The sequence below is a fragment of the Diadema antillarum genome, unplaced genomic scaffold (assembly GCF_040938485.1).
Source record: "Diadema antillarum isolate AM-2024a unplaced genomic scaffold, OU_Dant_1.0 scf00000168, whole genome shotgun sequence".
Taxonomy (NCBI): domain Eukaryota; kingdom Metazoa; phylum Echinodermata; class Echinoidea; order Diadematoida; family Diadematidae; genus Diadema; species Diadema antillarum.
Genome location: NW_027271057.1, coordinates 438,248 through 458,416, shown reverse-complemented (window position 1 = coordinate 458,416; position 20,169 = coordinate 438,248). Strand labels below are relative to the sequence as shown.

At 38.6% G+C, this 20,169-nt stretch overlaps 1 protein-coding gene across 1 annotated transcript in view; it reads right to left on the bottom strand.

The window, feature by feature from the left end:
- The window catches only part of LOC139722643 (germinal-center associated nuclear protein-like), a 128,865-nt gene that overhangs the window by 82,534 nt on the left and 26,162 nt on the right, over positions 1 to 20,169 (bottom strand). The window contains exons 13-18 of the mRNA XM_071633937.1: positions 16,227 to 16,341; positions 15,766 to 15,920; positions 9,136 to 9,356; positions 6,641 to 6,778; positions 2,855 to 3,058; positions 1,425 to 1,619 (exon numbers count right to left, since the gene is read on the bottom strand). Of these exons, the coding sequence (XP_071490038.1) occupies positions 1,425 to 1,619; positions 2,855 to 3,058; positions 6,641 to 6,778; positions 9,136 to 9,356; positions 15,766 to 15,920; positions 16,227 to 16,341 (1,028 nt within the window). The remainder of the gene's footprint in view (positions 1 to 1,424; positions 1,620 to 2,854; positions 3,059 to 6,640; positions 6,779 to 9,135; positions 9,357 to 15,765; positions 15,921 to 16,226; positions 16,342 to 20,169) is intronic.

The following is a 20,169-nucleotide window of genomic DNA, read 5'->3' as shown; positions in this document are numbered from 1 at the left end:
CGTACGCGTACCTCGAAGTTCGCGTACTTCAAACCATTTTCTTCAGTCCCGACGAATTTGAGGTATCCGAGGTTGACTGTATTTGTCTTTCACAGTTTGAGAGCTGTATAGGCAAATGCACCGTTTCCCAATATTATTTTTGTTTTGCATGTTGGGATTTGTCTTTAGACAAGAGTGTCTTCAGAACTGTGCAGCTTACGAGTGTGTTTATGAGATTTAAGCACTAGTAGCTCAGTAATGTAAACTAGGGGCTTGACCAATGAGTGCCTTGTATTCAATCAGTAAATTCTTAAAGTCGGATGATCGTCACTCCTAATAGTGCGTCATTTCATAATCTTCCGAATGACCGAAGCTTGTGCATGCAATTGCGCAATGCCAGACTCCGTGCTATATCCATAAACATGTGGGACAATGCTGCCACTGAGACACGTGTGTGTGTGTGCGTGTGTGTGTACGCATCATACACAAGCATTGTGAATGCGAGCTGCGGTGATTGGAGGAGAGAAGCCAGAAGATGCGTGGCTCTTTTGCCCTCTCTTTATGCACATGCGTACTGAGAGCATGCATCCATTCGGAGGCTCTCGTGGCTCGGGCAGCCATTTTGGGTCATGAGATTTGTAGTCTAAAGTGTTGTTCGCTGACCCATTGAGCCAGCGCTATTCTCATCAGGTGTCACTACATTTGGTACAGAATGGGGGAGGCAGCGTGTTGCGTTCGTCTCCGTGCAGCACAAACCACTCGCCACGATTGTACGGCTTTAAAAGATATTTGTTGATGAATTGGAAGCCAGTGTAGCTCTCTCAGAAGAGAAGTGATCCTTGAGAATCAGGGTTTGTTACAGACCAGCCTGGCAAAGGCATTTTGGACTCGCTGCAGTCGCCGAACATGAGAATTGGGGAGTCCATATAAGAACACATTACAATAGTCCAACTTACCAATGATACATGCATGGACAATCAATTTTTGTGCAACATACACAGATGCACCCTTGCAGCATCTTACTATAAAGCCAGTGAGAGCAAAAGCAGCATTTCTGTGGGTTTCTAACACCACAATCTTGTTTTGTATTTGTCATCTTTCACTCATCGTGCTTGTCAGAACTCCTGACTCTTTTGTTGTTTCTCATGAGTAACATCATAAGACCCTCAAAATACATGATAAGTTTTGAATTCTCTTGATACAGAGAATGACTTGTCAATGTATTTCCCACACACATTGCTTGGCATCTCTTTCTGCACATTCACTATATCAGTCATGAACTGAAGATACTTTGCTCATTGTTTGATAAACTCATCTGCAGCATAATGTATGCAAGTTATGACCCCCTTATCCTGTTTCAAAAGCTTTCATATACTAAAAGTTTATAAAGTCAGAAATTTGTGCACTGCAAAATCATTATAATGTGATCCCTCTCCCCGACATACGTGTATGGAGTTTGCAGAGAGAGAGGTAGGGTTGGTCTTGTAGAACGACAGGAAGGAGCAGCAAGAGGTCTATGGTCTTGTACACTTGGCCACAGGATCTGCAGCTGCTGAGCCATGTCTGTATTAAGTGGGCCTGCTGGAAATGTTTCAAGAGCACAACGGATCTTGACTCTCTTTCCTTTCACCCTCTGCCACCTGTGGATGGAGAGTTTTTGTTAAAGTTTAAGACATGATCTTTTAATAAATATGGTGACAATGTCAACTATGTTGACATGACAACACATCACAGTAAATGCTAGATATGCAAAAGTCTTAATAAACAAACAGTATATTCTACATTAACATTGTGATGCCTGGTTTAAAAAGTGTTGAGAGAGGAGTATTAAAAAATAAATGTGAACATTTTGGTACATATATTTATTCTGCTGGTTCATTGATGTCTAGGATTGCATATCTATGATAGAGCACAGCATCTGCAACCTGTGATGTGTTACTTGGCTGTCCATTTTCATGATAAATGTATGCATTTACAGATGACACCAGCTGTGTAGTTGGAATGCTGATGACATGATGACAGCTGGTTCAAGAAGAAACTCTCTTTATGTTCATATTTAAAGGACAAGTTCACCTTCATAAACATAAGGATTGAGAGAATGTAGCAATATTAGTAGAACACATCATTGGAAGTTTGAGGAAAATCAGACAATCCGTTCAAAAGTTATGAATTTTTGAAGTTTTTGTGCAGTACCCGCTGGATGAGAAGACTACTGCAGTGTATGAATAACTTAGATGTCACATGCGTACAACAATATAAGGAAAATATAAAGAGAATTTCACAAAATTCCATCTTTTGAAAAAAGTACACATTCCCCTGACTCGTTACCGACAAATGTTATGGGTAATATTATTCCCCCTGCCTTTAGAAAGAGGCAAGTCAAGTGCTCTTTTATTATGCGAAAAAAAGTGAAAATATGTTGAATTTTCTTTTACATTTTCTTTATACTGTTGTACGCATATGACTCACAAGCTGTATTAGTCTCCTCATCCAGCGGTTCCAACACAAAAATTAAAAAAATTCATAACTTTTGCATCGATTGTCCAATTTTCCTCAAACTTTCACTGATGTGTTCTACTAATATTGTTGCATTTTCTCAATCCTTATGTTTATGAAGGTGAACTTGTCCTTTAACTTACCTTTAATGGAGTAAATTTTACAACAAAACAATATACATTTCATTTTAATCAGACAAAAATATTACATGTGAAACTTCAGAATTTTCAATGCTTTTTTAGACAGTGACAATCACATTTGTACATCAGATTAAAGTCACATGTCAATGCTTCATACTTTTAGAATTAGCTTGTAAATGAATCACTATTCACTTTACTTATTCTTTTAGTGGCATATTTATCATTAAAAAAAATCTTACTTTTGAAAGAGGCAATTCAATTTGTTGCGGCGGATTGCAGTGCTTATTTCAGATAGCTTTGAATCACGTTCGGCAGTTGCCATAGCAATGACACTGTCAGACAAGCTCCTGGCCTCGGCACCAATTACGTCCTTGAAAATGTCTTCAGTCAGTACTGCACTGCATGTTTCTATCCATTCCTTGGTCAGCTGCTTCTCGTAATCCCTGTATTAATGACAAGTGAGTCAGAAAAGTTTCTTGTGTCAGTATCAGGTTGACATTGTTTCACTCACTTATACCCAAATCAAAAGGTATCCTTTGTGCGGAAGGCATATTGCCATTCTACATGTATAATCAATAAAAACATGAGCTTTAGAACCCTATCTTGTGACTCTGAGTACATTTGTAGAATTTGAAATTTTATTGACTCTATTGACTCCCTCAGCGGGTATGAGAGTACAAACAAGGAAAAGTAGAAATTACGCGGTGCGTAATATATGTCCCCACCGGAAGTAGCATTTAGTAGGAAAATGTACAATATAGGTCAAAAATCAAGGTCAAAGGTCAAAATTCTGTGTAGAAGTTTTGAAGCCCTCACCTAGTGCCATCACATAAAGCAAACGGAATCGAAGTTGGGTTAGAAATGGCGAAGGAGTAGCATTTTGTAGCAAAATGTACAATACAGGTAAAAAATCAAGGTCAAAGGTCAAAGAAGTCAAAGGTCAAAATTCTGTGTAGAAGTTTTGAAGCCCTCACCTAGTGCCATCACATAAAGCAAACGGAAGTGAAATCGGGTTAGAAATGGCGAAGGAGTAGCATTTTGTAGCAAAATGTACAATATAGGTCAAAAATCAAGGTCAAAGGTCAAAGAAGTCAAAGGTCAAAATTCTGTGTAGAATTTTAGAAGCCCTCACCTAGTGCCATCACATGAAGCAAACGGAATCGAAATCGGGTTAGAAATGGCGAAGGAGTAGCATTTTGTAGCCAATGTACAATATAGGTCAAAGGTCAAAGAAGTCAAAGGTCAAAATTCTGTGTGGAAGTTTTGAAGCCCTCACCTAGTGCCATCACATAAAGCAAACGGAATCGAAATCGGGTTAGAAATGGCGAAGGAGTAGCATTTTGAAGCAAAATGTACAATATAGGTCAAAAGTCAAGGTCAAAGGTCACAACTGAAATTCTGTGCAGCAGTTTCAAAGCTCCCACGTAGTGCTATCATATAAAGCAAACAGAATAAAAATTGGCTCATAAATGACAGAGAAGTAGCAAATTGAACATTTTGATCACACACGGATGCACACACGGACGCACACAGGGAGGCACGGACGGACGCACGGACGGACGCACGTACGGACGCACACACGTACGGAGCCCGTTTCATAGTCCCCTGCTCGAACTCGTTCGGCAGGGACAACAAACATGGAATATAAACAGTATTAGAGGCTGGTGAATACAATTCTTGTACGTAGATTATACATACTGTACTGACAGAGATATAAAAGATGACAGTTGCCCAAACATGAGTAAAATGAAATGAGAAAAAACTTAAGATAGTGCACGCACAAGTAGTAACAAAACACCTAATTGTGAACAACTACATGTAGGGCCCACATATCAACAATCTACATGTACATAATAGTCTTTTACAAGCTAAACAAAGCAGGCGGTTTCACTTTCTTATCGCTACTAGTACATATAGGTCCAACTTCATTTTTTCTTTTTCTGAATTTTCTTTTTCCGAATTGTGAGAAAATTGCAAAATAATAAGGCATGGCCAAGTAATCTTAATAAATTCTGCAACTGAGAGCTGCTTCTAGAATCAAAAAGTTCTGTCATATGCAAAGCACTCGGAAACCTAAATTTGAACTCTTTAGGCAGATACAAATGTCTCTCCCTTTGAAAATATGGGTAAAAAATAATCTTACAGGTGAGGAAATGAAATCCCTCTATTTATGAGAACTTAGTTATCATTTTCAGGCATGGATGATGGACAATGGAAATGTTACAGCCAAGACATGTTTGAAGAGACTTGTTTGTAATTCTGATTAGGCAGTGAAAATGAGTTCAAACTGGAAATGTTGTCAAGGTGACTTGTATGGCTCTGCCACAATGCATGGTTCTACCCAACAGGTCTACAGTACGTCTTGACAATGTGAGATGACAGTTCCACATAATTGGCAAAAGAAAAAAAAAATTAACCTGGCATGTCTGTCACATATGTGTAGAGTGCTTACTTTCCTTAAATTAGGTTTCATTTGGATGGGGGCGTAATCGTTTAAGTGAGCAGGCATTCATATTTGAGCATTTTCACTTGACCTTTGATCCTTGCCCCTTTGGCCCCATGGACAAAAATTCTTCAAATAATCACTTACTGGTAGCATTCATTTTTATAACAATAATCTCAGCTTCTTCTTTTTTTTTTCAAAATATGGAAAAATTGTGACATTTGAACATTTTCTTTGACCTTTAATACCATGGCCAAAATCTTTCCCTGAATTTTTTTCATTCTGCAGTAATGCATGTACATGTATATGTATAGTTTGATTAAGTCTGTGAATTGAGTAATCTCTTTGACGGTAACGAGAAAAAGATGTAATGTCAATATTGAATACACTGTGGTATAATTTTAGTATTTAATCTGACCTTTGACTTCAAAATTCACAAAGAATCACTGTCAGGTAGTACATGCACATGCACTCCATTTCATAATACCTTTAGCCATTTCCAAGATATTGAGAACAAGAAAGTCACATTTTTTTCATTGTCACTTGACCTTTGACCTTGACCCATGGTAAAACAAAAATTTCTCTCGAGAATATTTATCTGGTACTTCATGTATATGGTAAATGTCAATACCTTCAGGCATTGCATGGATATGGGGTAAATAGTGAAATTTTGAGAATTTGACCCTGACTCCATGACCAAAAATGTCCCACAAATATCACTGACAGGCAGTACATCTACAGTATGAAGAGAAGTAGAGACATTCTCAAGTTATGGAGAAAAAGTGAAATTTTAGCATTTCCACTTGACCTTGGACCTCTGACACCATGGTTCCCTCGAGAATCTTTATTGGGTAATACATGATTACATTCAGTTTCAAAGAAATACCTTCAGGCATTGCATACATTGTAGATATGGGGAAAAATAGTGAAATTTTGAGACTATGACCTTCACCTTGACTTTGAGCATGTGCATCCAAAAGTTGACAGGCACAACTCGGTCCACTCATACATACATTGTACATATGCCTAGTTTCATTGGGATACCTCTTAAATGGTTTTTCAGTTACGATGTAAACAAAATTGATTGTGAACAGATGGACAGGCAGCCATAAAACATAATATCTCTGGCGGCACTTCATGGCAGAGGCATGAAAATTTTTAAATTGAATTTTGTTGCATTATAGTATTCTTGCTAAAGGAGTTCCCAGTTTTGGGGTAAGAAGTGTATCATCTATGCTACAGTTGTTGTACATGCCACTAGTGCTCACAATCAATATCAATATTCATGTGAAAACATTACAGACTTTAAATCCCCACACTTCCTTATTCTAATCCTGATTTTTAATTTGCTCTCCTGATTTCACTCCAGATGTAATGATAAACTTGCAATTGATGTAAAATTGCTCTTCAACTTTTATTGGGGTTGTGCCACTGTTATCACATTTTTTAAAATAAGGATTTGAAGGGTGCGTACGAAAGACTGACTGCTTTAATCACTCAATGCATTAAGAGTGATTGCATGAATGAGTGCACAAATATGTGAGTGAACATGAATGGTACCTACTACATCAAGTATCCTCACCTAATTTCTTTCACTGCTATGTCATGGAGACACCTGTCCATCACCTCTTCCATCAAGGCCTCCCCGAGTCTCCGGGCCAACTCCTCCCTTAGAATGGCCATTTCTCTTTCATGCTGAAGAGCTTTCTCAGCTTCTTGTCTACGAAGGCACAATTCAAGTCAGATTCATTTGAAACAGAGAGGGATGCAATATACTTAAAATATCTTCCATAACAGGACACTTACATTTCTCTTGCAAATTCCATATTTAGATATATCATTAAAATGAAAAACAACAAAAACAAGAAAAATAGAAATTAAAACTTATAGAATGATGTCACATAACAATACGCTTCAATACAATCATGATAAGCCTTAGAAAGAATATTCTCATTGTAAACAATCTCTAAATTTGATGGTGGGAAAAAATTGGACAACTAATAAAATACAATTCAGGCCCCCATTTGGACCCTTCCAACCACCCCCCCCCCCCTACCCAAGAGGGGCACCCCTGGATCTCCTATGAACAAACTTGAAACTACAGTCATTAATGTACTCACTCATAATATTATCTCAGCTCTATAACTTCTGATTCTAGAGAAGATTTATAAAGATTCCTTCATTTGGGGGGTTTGGGACCCCTGGGGGCCCCCTGGGTTGGGCATGGTGCCCATTTTAACAAATTGAGATCCTAACCCCCTAGGGATGCTACCTGCCAAGTTTGGTGAAAATGGGTCATGGGGTTTTCAAGAAGAAGATAAAAATGTACAATTTAGGCCCCATTAGGACCCCTCTTCACCCCCTCCCCTGGGTCCCAAGGGGGGCACCCCTGATTCTGCCATGAACAAACTTGAAACTACAGTCATCAATGTACTAACTCATAGTATTAACTTAGCTCTATCACTTCTGGTTCTAGAGAAGAAGATTTTTGCGGATTCCTTAATTTGGGGGGGGGGGGGGTTTGGGCCCCCTGGGGGCCCCCTAGGTGGGGCATGGTGCCCATTTTAACAAATTGAGTTCCTAACCCCCTAGGGATGCTACCTGCCAAGTTTGGTGAAAATGGGTCATGGGGTTTTCAAGAAGAAGATGAAAATGTACAATTTAGGCCCCATTAGAACCCTTCCCCACCCCCTCCCCTGGGTCCCAAGGGGGGCACCCCTGATTCTGCCATGAACAAACTTGAAACTACAGTCATCAATGTACTAACTCATAGTATTAACTTAGCTCTATCACTTCTGGTTCTAGAGAAGAAGATTTTTACAGATTCCTTAATTTTGGGGGGTTTGGGCCCCCCTGGGGGCCCCCTTGGTGGGGCATGGTGCCCATTTTAACAAATTGAGTTCCTAACCCCCTAGGGATGCTACCTGCCAAGTTTGATGAAAATCGGTCTTGGGGTTTTCAAGAAGAAGATGAAAATGTAAAAAGTTTACGCACGACGCACGACGAAAACAATGATGATACTTGGATATCATTTCTTTGCCATATAAGAAGATAAAAACAACAAAGAATGTCTTGAGAAACTCTCTTGAGCAATGGTACCTTTGAAAAAAAAATGTGCCTACTCACAGTATTCAAACCATTGTTCACAAATCAGTACTAATTCAAGTTATGCTAGGAGCTATTTTGGGGCACACTTTTCTATGACATGCTACCCATATTATTCAAACAAAGTTTGATAGAATCAGGAAGGCTTATCAAAAGGTGATGTCACTCAACAGGAAAATTAATGTCTGTCTCATGCAAATGTCACGTGATGATCAGAAATTAATAATGGCAGGATACTTCACACATATTTTAAGTTCTGATCTTTTGTGTTCGACGGACGACCATTTATAATGTGTGATGCCTTGCTTACAAAGCTAGTTCACTAATACAGTACGTTCCTCGCCCCCCATAAAAAAGTACAATCAGATTTCTGCATTGATTGTGATTTAACTGTGTGAGCGCTATTTCAGGGTCTAAAAATATAACACCTTACCTATATTTTGCAGAAAATTGCATTCAATTTGGTCAAGTGGTCACAGAGAAAGTTGGATTGTTGTAAAGCATGTCATGGGGTTGTTTCTTCCAAGTTTCGTACTTGGATACTCTTGGAACTACATATTGTGTGAACACAATGGATAGAACTTGGAAGGGATTCCTGACATGCTCGGCACAGATCCTCAATATTCTTGGATCACTGACAAAAATCGGATGGGGTTTTCTGAAAGATGTGGGTACTAGGTTACAGTCTCATACTCTGAAAATGTATTTGGATTGATTCACCAATTGTAAAGCTATGGTTTATCAAATGCACCATGGCACATAAAGACTTAGTGTAACAGAACAGGTCATTACTTTACTACAGCTTTCTTTCCTGGACCAGGATAATTACTTCCTTGCTGACATTTGAAACTGTCTTTTAATCTCTCTGTTGCTCTGTGCACAAAGTTATATGATAATCAACATCTAAATCATTTTTTTTTTCTACTCTACTTTTGCTCTGATAATACAGCAGCTAAACTCTCCACAACTTACTTCTCCTGTTCTTTCCGTTTTGAATCAGCATGCTGCTCTTCTTTCAGTGCTTCCATAGCAATGCTGTGGCTCATCTTCACTACCTTCTCTTCAATAATGCTGTTGCTGACATCTGCTGATACTTGCAGCTCATCAAGGGCTTCTCTAACTTTCTTTGCCAAACGTAGCACCATTTCATCGATAACCTCCAAGAACATCTCCTTTGTGATGTCTTTCACAACCTACATGAGAAGCACATATATAATCTTTGTAATCAACAATTTAATCATCATTATCAATATGACTGAAAATACCCATTGAAAAAAAAGGCTTAATGCATGTAACAAAATCATGTTGTTCACAACTGTTCATTTTGTGATTCAATCATGCCACAAGTTTATACCACTGGATCACAAATTTGAAATCATTGCTTCTCACGGAAAAGGTTTTCACAAGAAACTTACCTATATTTCTAGCATGGCTATGAAGAAGTGGACCTCTGCAAATCAGGTCATGAGAACTTATCTAACAAAATTTACACTCAATTATTGGTCTTCATGGGCATTCCATTCTTTAAACACTCTAATTTCCATTTGGAAAGTTTCTACAGCTTTAAGTAGTAAGACTTGTCATTTAACCCTATAAAGCCCAAGGGGGGCACATTGTGCCCCCTACCATATTTTTGTTTGCCGCTCCTACATCCTTGATACCCGATTTCAACCAAATTTGGTGACTTTTCCTAAAATCTTATTGCGAACGCTTTGATATATAATTTAGGTATGTCCGATATTCCTGGTTGCCATGGCAACTGTAAACTGACAACCATGTTAGTCAGATTTTGTATGATTTTCTGTTTCAATTTCAGTTAACAATATAATTATGGATGAAATGAGGATTTTCTTGGCTGTAATTTGCTGAAGGACCGAAATGTGAAGTAATTATGGTTGAGAATTACCCTGAAATGGTCTTCTTATTATTTCCTTTATTTTTTATATGACATAGGCATCAAACAATAGATATAATAGAAATAATCAAAACTATAGCATTTTTCAAAGATTACCTTTTTATTTTGTGTTATCTTCACACAAACTTTGCCTGTAATATCATTTGTTCATAATATCAATCTGCAAACTCAAAATTTCAATATTTTGGAAATATGAAATGTGATACCAATATATGTACCCATTCTAAGCAATACATTATAGGTTTCATATATTTCTTTACATTGTAATAAATTGTGCCCCCACATGTTGACCTTGAGAAATTTCAACCATAACAAATAGTGAAGGTTAACTTGCTCTTCCTTTGTAGTAAATATGAAAATGATTGATATAAAATAAAAACATACATACTGGGGATAGAAAAATAGAAAAAAAAAACATGATTTTAGCGTATTTCCTACATATTTCTTTATATTTTGGGAAATAGCGCCCTCAGTGGGTGACCTTGAAAAATTTCAAATGTTGGGTCATGTAGAGCATGAGTTGCTCTACCCATGTGCCAAATATGATGGTCATACATCATATAATAAAGAAGTTATGTGGGGGGGGGGGGACAATGTGCCCCCCCCCCCCCCCCCCCCCCCCCCTCCTCCCCTCTTGGGCCTGGAAGGGGTCAAAATAGCTTGGGCTTTATAGTGTTAAGGAATAAAACACACAAAAAAAGCTTATCTTTATCTACCAAGAAATTCTTTCACTATCATGTTTAAATCCTCTCACTGAGCCCTGAAAATTCTAGGAATGAAATTTCAAAAATATGGTGAAAAACATGGCAAATGCTCCGACACGAGTGGTGTTGTTTTCATCACAAAATAAACTTTAAACAAAAATTGATTTATTATTGATACACTACAGCATGATACAATTTTATCTTTGATGTCATTCTGTTCTATCATATAAAGTATGATGATATTATACGGTGGCATTTTAATACTTAACTGACAGAGGTCTAGAGACAATCTTTGCTTCTCTGTGAAAACAGGCAATTACCTCAGTAAAGACCCACACTGATTCATGCAAATTATTATTTACTAAAAAGGTGAAAGCGTGAGTGTAGAATAGGACCACACAATATTACTCTCTAAAGCCCCTGTTCCATCATCACGATGGACCCCCATCTATCCCGATCTAGTAGATCGGGATAGATCCGCAAAAGCATACGGGGATTGGAAGCATTGTAGCAGCAGCATTTGGAGGACGGGGTTGGAGCTGGTATTTTTTCAGATCGGGAAGAAATTACGAACCTGTCCAAAACTTCTTCCCAATCTCCCTGATCAAACTGATCTATTTCAAACCATAAGACAAGTAGTGACAGTGTAAGCACCAAGGGATGAGTGTAACAAGGTATTTCTGAGGGTGGTAACATCGACACATGAGTGGGAAGTAAACTAGACACCGACGAGGTCCCGCTGCTGTGCTGCTCTTCCTTGATCAAAGCATGACCTTCCTGCTTTAACACCACTCTCATTACCTTCTCAACTCTCGTAAGAAATGTTAACATTGTACTGTGTCAAAATCGGCTCATGTTTTGCCTGATCCTTCCCGATCTGAGAAAATTGCAAAATCATGGCGAGCGCAGCATAGTGGAACAGGAGATTAACTCAACATCTGTGGCAAGTGATAGACATGGACAACAAACAATATATACCAGGAGATAAACTGTTAATCAAATGACGCATGGTACTACTACTCATTTGTGTGTGTGTGTGTGTGTGATTCAAGCAAAGGAATAACCTTGTTTTTGGTGTCTAATCTAATTCAACCCTAAAAAGACTGGGGGGGGGGCCTATAAGGCGCCTCCTCGATATTTCGCGCGATTACTCTGCAACACGCAATGCTCTCGCTGTGATGCTCTATGACTTTTTTCTTTCGAGTTTCCTGCACATTTTGACACCAAATTTGAGACGCCCGGGGGTACGGTTCTGAAGTTACATAACTTTTTGTACATGCACGTGAGACCGAAAATGGCTCAAAAATGTGATTTTGTGTACAAAGTCAATGCAAATTGAGTTTTTTCACATGGTTCATATAAATATGCTTATTTTTACTCTCAATGGCTAAAATTAATTTGTTTTAGGATTATTATACTTCAAAAAGTGTCTGCCACAAATTTTGTTAAAAAAACAACGAAACAAAAGGTCGAAAAAACAAAGAAATACATAAGAAATTCATAAAACAATAAAATAAATAAGAAATTAATTTTGATACCGACTTTTTTTTCAAGTACATTTGCTAAGAATGCCACAAAGAATAATTACACCAAAAAAGAGCACTTTTGGAGCTTTATTTACTGATTTAGATCAAAGAGTCTGATTTCTCGCATAACTTAGCAAAATTAATCAAAATAAAATAAAAGAAGACTATTTTGGAAAATTTAAATATACAATCTTGTAGATTACATCGCACACTACCATTGTGCAAATTTCCGCAGCAATCGCGCCATCCAAGGCCGAGATCTTAAGGGGGGGGGGGGCCCTTTAGGCCCCCCCAGTCTTTCGAGCTTCCAAAATAGCCCAGTCTTTTTAGGGTTAAGGTTTTGGGTACATCTCATACCAGGTTGCCTAAACCTTTGTAAATGCCATGACATAACAGGCTACCGTATAAACTTGCGTTTCACATGTCAATTCAAGCTATGTACATGAAATCGGAAGAAGCACATGACTGTTCTTCTTTCTTTTCTCCCCTAATGCACTTGCTTGTGCTGTGGTATGGTGACATTAGGATGCACACAACACAACATGGACTTGATGACACACACATACAGTGGTATATGAAAGTCACATGATTCACATACTGTATAAACACGAAGGCCCAAATTTCAAAACATTGCCTAGATTTAGTCCATGGATTCTTGAAACCATGGTGCTATGTAGTCCATCTCCCCCTCCCGATGTTTTGCGCAATAATTCTGCAACGCGAGAAGGCCTCGTCATGACGCTTCTTGACTTTAATTTGTTAAAATCTTGTGCAGCTTTCTTGACTTTAAAGGCACTCAATCGTGGCGAGTGGTTTGTGCGGCACGGAGACGAATGCAACACGCTGCCTCCCCCATTCTGTATCAAATGTAGTGACCCCGAATGAGAATAGCGCTGGCTCAATGGGTCAGCGAACAACACGCGAGACTACAATTAGAGCTCTGTGCTACAAATCTCCTAACCCAAAATGGCTGTCTGAGCGACCCACGAGAGCTTCCGAATGGACGCACACTCTCAGTGCGCATGCGCATGAAGAGAGGCCAAAAGAGCCACACGTCTTCTGGCCTCTCTCCTCCAATCACCGCAGCTCGCGGTGACAATGTTTGTGTATGATGCGTACACACACACGTGTCTCAGTGGCAGTATTGTCCCACACGTTTATGGATATAGCACCGAGTCTGGCATTGCGCAATTGCATGCACAAACTTCGGTTGTTCGGAGTTTACGTACCATAAGGGATGACAATCGTATGCCTTTAATTTGTTAAAGTCTTGTGCAGCTTTTGAGACCAAATTTGCAGTCTGTGCATACTGTTACGAAGCCTTGAACATTTCTGTGACTGTCACCATGTCACCAACAACAAAATTAACTGAAGATAGCAAAAAATTTTAAACATCAAAAGCTGCACAGAGCATGCTCAGTATACCCCTAACTGTTCCCCCACCCCCCCATCCTATATTGTCATACACACGTGCAAGCAGGTATGTATCCAGGTACAAACTAGAAATGTCGCTATGGCGACTGGTATGCCTCCACCATAATGCATGATTCTCCTACCGTAGCTCTATAGTACGTCTTGACAATTTGTGACAACAGTTTCACATTATTGTCAAAATATTAAAATGACATGTTTGTCAAAATGTGTTGAATTCTCACTTTCCTTGAACTAGGTTTAATTGGATGAATGGCTATATTTCCTAAGACAGCATGTATTTGGGGATTTGAGGATTTTTACATGACTTTTAACCCTTTTATAAGTTTATGCATTGAGTAATTTTCAAGATACTGTATGGAGAAAAAATGCAATTTCAGTATCAAAAAAGTAAATTGTTAGCATTTCAACCTGGCCTTTGACCCTTGACCTTTGACTCATTGACCCTAAAAACCCACGAGAATCACTATCAGGCAGAACATGCATATGTGATGATATTATCTGAGTCACTTCTGAGATATGGAGGAAGAAATGAAATCTAGCACTTTTACTTGACCTTTGACTTTTTTGGTTAAAAACTTCCCACAGCATCTTTATCGGGTAATACATGTATGCACTAAGTTCCAAGAAAAAATCTTGTAGGCATTGCATAAACATGAGGGCAAAAGTGAAATTTTGAGGAGTTGACCTTGATATTTGGGCCCCCTGACCATTGACCCCATGATCCCAAGATTCCATAGATCAGGCCATGTGATATGGTGCAATTAATTCACTGATAAGAGGCCAAAGCTTTTGAATTCGTAACGGTCATTGAAGCACCGTGCGGAGCGAAGGACTAAAAAAATCCTGAAATTTCACCTCTTCGTATCTCCCTTTATTAACAACCAAATCCCTTGAAACTTCATACATATGTCTAATATGGATATATCATACTTCATATGATTTTGGGGCAAAAATACTGATGTATCTTTTGAGATATGTGAATTTTCTGTTTGAGCCGACCGTGGGAAAGAGTTACGATTTTTTTTGGACATAAGTCTGCGCCTGCATGAATATGCATTTGATTAACATATTGCTAGTCTGTATACACCAGACTCACTACCTGCGAAGTTTCGTGTTTGCGCAATTGTGCAAATAAGAGCATAAAGGCAACCGAATTTCAGAGAAAATACTCGACCCGCACAACTAGAGGGTAACACAAAATTATAGGCCATAGGTGTAGTTCAATGATGTTACACAGCGCAGTTAATCCAGGGACTAATTCTAGGTGACATTTAGGAATTTGGGCCAAATTCTTTGTATGTGGAGGGAGGCTTGAGGAAGAGAAGAAAAAACACAGGAAATTGACATCATCCATACTGAATGTTCAATTATTGATAAAAGTGACTGACCCAAGGCTTCCAACATTCACCTATCAAACAGTAGGGAGATTCCAAAGAGCAATCAGGGAGAAACTTGTATGATACAATATCTCAATGGGCAAACTAGTTCCTGAATCAGGGAGATATTTATATTCTCTTATCCAGGTATAAAGAGATATTGAAGTCTTTAGGGGACCTCCTGCAGAATCAGGGCAACTTGGCAGTTCTGCTGCTGTCCACACTCATAACTGAGTTAGTATTCAAAATGGTGTGTGTAATGTCAACTGTTTGCATGTATGCCACTGTTGCAAAGTGATATGAATGGCAATAGATAGGAATGAAAATAGACCGTCTCTCTTTTAATTTTTTTTTTTGGGGGGGAAAGAATTTTAATTCCTTTATTCATGCATAAGCACACACACACACACACACACAAATCAGAGCAAATGACAGAGCAAACCTTTTTGAGTAATATTTCCAATTTTTCCCAACAGAAGTTGTGTTATCGCAGCATTATTTCCCACCCTTCTTTACATGCATAGGTCAGAGCAGAGCATTTCAGAGCAGAAATCAACAGTTTCTGCAGTCATATGGGAATTATGGTTTGCCTTTGAATATGAGGTTGATATGCACTAGAGTCTGTAGTATGGTGCCCAACTCCATACCTCATTGCTTGCAGCATGACCACTTCCCTGCTGTTGTAGATCCTGTTGCTCTTGTTGCAACATTGATGCAATGGATGGCTGCATTTCCTGGGTTTGTGGGCCCTTCCTCGATGTCTCCAAAGATATGTGCTTTTTCGACACATCCTCCACATCTGCTGGAAAAGCATGAAAACATTGTTTCAGATTGGCGTATTTGGTAGCACATGCATTGTGGCATTTGGTGACATAAGTCTGTAACAGGGTGCCACATTTTTTTTTGTCTTAATTCAACTTGACCAGCTCTTACAGCTGTACATGATTCATCAAGGCAGCTTATCTCTGTACTTAATACATTTCTCAAAAATGTTCCAGACATAAGCATTCTCTTTTGCTTGTGCATTCAATCACAAGCAATCACAGAAAATCTGCAGAATATAAAATAGGGCATTATATGAGATTCTTTTAATCTAGACCAGAACTACCTTTCTGTGGTTCAGCTTGCCTGGTCCTTCCCAGAAGAAGAAGACGCCCTTCATCATCAAAACTGCTTGCAGGCTGGTGGTTAGGGGCATGTGGCAATACCCCTCCATTCACAACCTGGAAAAAAATTTCCTGAAAGTTAGCAAACATGCTTTCATCACAGGGAGTGAAGGATAGTATCACTTGATTACCACTGGAACTTATATCACCTTATATGGCATTGTACCCCCTTGACAATGTATATATCAATTTTGATATACCAATGTTACTACATCATTTATCACAATTTCAATATTCCTATGCACGGACCATCCTGAATTGCTCTGCCAACAAGGCAGTCCACAGATGCCGCCGGATGTTTTTGACCTCCAAAAACCGCCGTGTTGGCCTCCTGGACGTCCAACGACCTACACAGACTTACATGAACCTCAAGGGATCTCCATGGATGCTACGTAAAGACGTCTACATGGATCTCTCCCCAGATCACCCTGGATCAGATCCGGGGTGATCCGGCATGTACATGTGACTGGGACTTAAGACAGTACAGTGATGGAAGAAATTGGTTAGAATGCTACTGTGCGTGTTCAGTTCTATCATTGACATGTATCATGAGCATAGGAAATACCAGGTAAGTATTCGGTTTTCAGATCTGAATTGAACTCTAATAATAGCCTTGTATACCTGAACCTAGCAGACTGTCAGTTGAGACAAGAAAGTTAAGATTGAGTTTTGCAAAAGGGCCACTCTAATGGAATCTTAACCCTACAATAACTGGGGGGGGGGGGGGGGCATCATGGCCCTCTCTCAAGAAATTTGCAATAATTTTCAGAATTTATAAGATCTCACCCCAAGACTTCATAACTTTTTTGTTCACAGTCTTACGTATCTTTTGATATCTAATTTGCATTTATACCTGCAGCACATAACATTTTATGGTCACATGTCAGTCAAAAATAGTGTATTTGTACAAATCTGTACGTGTTTACGTGTAAAATGAATGAGGTTTTGCAAGATTCTGGGTTACTTTTGTTTTTCTTGCAGTCTGCTTTTCAGCAGTGCTTTTAAAATCTCTTGTACATGTTAAACAACTTCCTTTCACATATTTCATAATTAAGGGATCACAAGACAACCACATTGGCACAAAATAAACAAAATAATAATAAATCCATAAAACTAGCATATTTGCATATTAATTAATTAGCCTTAATTAGAAAACTATGGTAATTTTTGTTCAATTAACTATGCATTCTTTTAGGGTACGTCATAAACTAGGTGCATGAAAAATTTAACAGCAATCATACTTTGCATGGCCGAGATCTTAAAGGACAAGTCCACCTTCATATACATGTACATAAGGATTGAGAGAATGCAGCAAAATTAGAAGAACACATCAGTGAAAGTTTGAGGAAAGTTGGACAATCCGTTCAAAAGTTACGAATATTTTAAGTATTTGCACAGTCACTGCTGGAAGAGAAGACTACTAGAGTGTATGATGTCACATGCGTACAACTATATAAGGAAAATAAAAAGAGAATTTCACAAAACTTTACTTTTTGAATAAAGTGCACATTTCTTCGACTTGCTACTGACGTATGTTAAGGGTAATATTATTCCCCCTGCCTTCTGAAAGAGAGAAGTCAAGTGTTCTTTTGTTATGCAGAGCTGCCAACTTTTGTAAAAGCCTTTCAGTACTTTGATGGCTGAAAATTAGTAATTTGCACCTTTTTTGAGTGAAAATCAGTAATCCTTAACAGTGTTATAGAATTTATCACAGACAATGATTTCTAAAATCAGTAATTTGCTTGTAACCTTCAGTATTCTTGTCCAATTTCAGTAGAAATTACTGAAAATCAGTACTAGTTGGCAGCTCTGGTTATGGGAGAAAAATGGAAATATACTGAATTTTCTTTATTCTTTCTTTATATCGTTGTACTCATATGACATCACAAGCTATAGTAGTCTTTTCATCCAGCCACGGCTGAGCAGAAACTTCAAAAATTCATAACTTTTTAACGGATTGTCTGATTTTGCTCAAACTCTCACTGATGTGTTCTACTTATATTGCTGCATTTACTCAACCCACATGTCTATGAAGGTGAACTTGTCCTTTAAAGGTAGGGGATACCTTTTACAGACCTCCCAAAATGCAGCAAAACATTAAATATAAACCTCAGGGGGACGTGCTTAGGCCACTGCTTAGAAATTTGAAAGTCAACAGTTATCTAAAATTTGAATAATGCACAAAACTCAACTACTCAGTAGTTCTGTGTGTCAGCCACAATTTAGCCTTTTTGTTGCATTCTTCTGTATTTGTGATCTATAAACACAAATCTAAAAGTACAAGAGCTGATGTAATAACATATAGAGTGTGTGGTAAGAATGTATATAGAAATGTTTGTAAGTGTTGATGAACTTTCTTCACAAAATATACATGATGGACACACATGCAGTACATGGGTCTGCGAAGGTAGCCTAGTAATGTACTGGAATTTACGGTGAGCCCCGAAAACAATTCAATTCAAAATCTAACCGTCAAAAAAATGTACTAAATGTTACCTTCCACTTTCAATACTTTATGGGAGTTTTTAAAATGATATTCTCTTCAACATACCACTGTATTTATACAAGTCTTCGTTTAAGGCGTGCAAATGGGATTCCCTACCTTTAAAAGGGCATTGTACCGGTTTTTTATTTTTTTATATGTTGTTCTTTTAATTCTAAAAGACCCAGAGGTGCAAACAGAATCAAAATTTCATAACGATTTATCCCGTAACTTCATGTTGAAAATGGAACTTTTTTGGCGAGAATTATGCTAATGAGCTGACGAGCCCGGATGTCGTGATGTCACAGGTGCCAAATATATCTCTGATTACAAGCCCTCGCATACGCGTGCGTTAAATCGTGCCGAGTAGCAGACGACGCTTAGGCCCAATTTAGCTAGCAGGCGGCACTTGTGTACTGTCCTATCCATGCAGCTGTCTCAAATTTCGCTGAACCAAATCGCACCAAAATTACAGGATATACTTTTAAGCATATTTCAAAATACTGTATTATATTTGAACGAAATCGGTAATCGAGAAGTATCAATATTGACGCCGACTTTCAAGTTGTCACAAAAAAAAAAACACTCTTCGCGAGAGATCTTGGTAAACAAGACATGCACAATCTAGAGCTGAAGTTAGCCGACTAGTACTGTGCGAACGGGGAATTTACGCGGGAACTAAACTAAAAAATGTCATGATTTTGGCGATTTGTGTGATTTACGAACTTTATTTTTCATTCAACTGAGCTCAAATAATTTATAAATTGATTTTTTGCTCCCGATTACTTGAAAGATTTGTCTCATGATATTAGATGGCTAACTTCAGTCTGTGCGTGCGCAGGCCGTAGGGCTACTACGCCGCGATCACTCTTGTTTAGTCCTACAGAGCAGATTGTTTTTAGCGACGACAGGAAAGTTGACAACTTCACTTATGCTTCCAGACTTGCGATTTGGTTCCAATTAGCGTGAGCAAGTGGACATGAGTCATAAAATATTTGTGATTTTGGTGCAATTTGGTTAAGTGAATTTTTAGATATCTACATGGATACGGAAGTACTCTAGCACTATGCCTAGTGCTAGGCATAGTGCTACACCAGCGCTTGGATCGCGAAGCGGCGGCACTGTTTGTATCTACGTGGTCAGGCCACTCTTCCGAGGTATGGGTCCTACTAAAACTAGATCTAAGTTAGTCCATGGTGTTAATACGACCACCATGAGATTTATCTCGACTACAAAAACATTGAAAATCCATAAAACAGATACCTTACCTGCAAAATTCAGCACAGAAACAACAGGGCCTGCAGGACAAGGGCCTAGATCTAGCGGCAACGCTAGACCTTGGAGTCTGGACTTTCGTCTGGACTTTCTTCAAGTTCTGGCAGCAGGGGTATGTATTGCATACT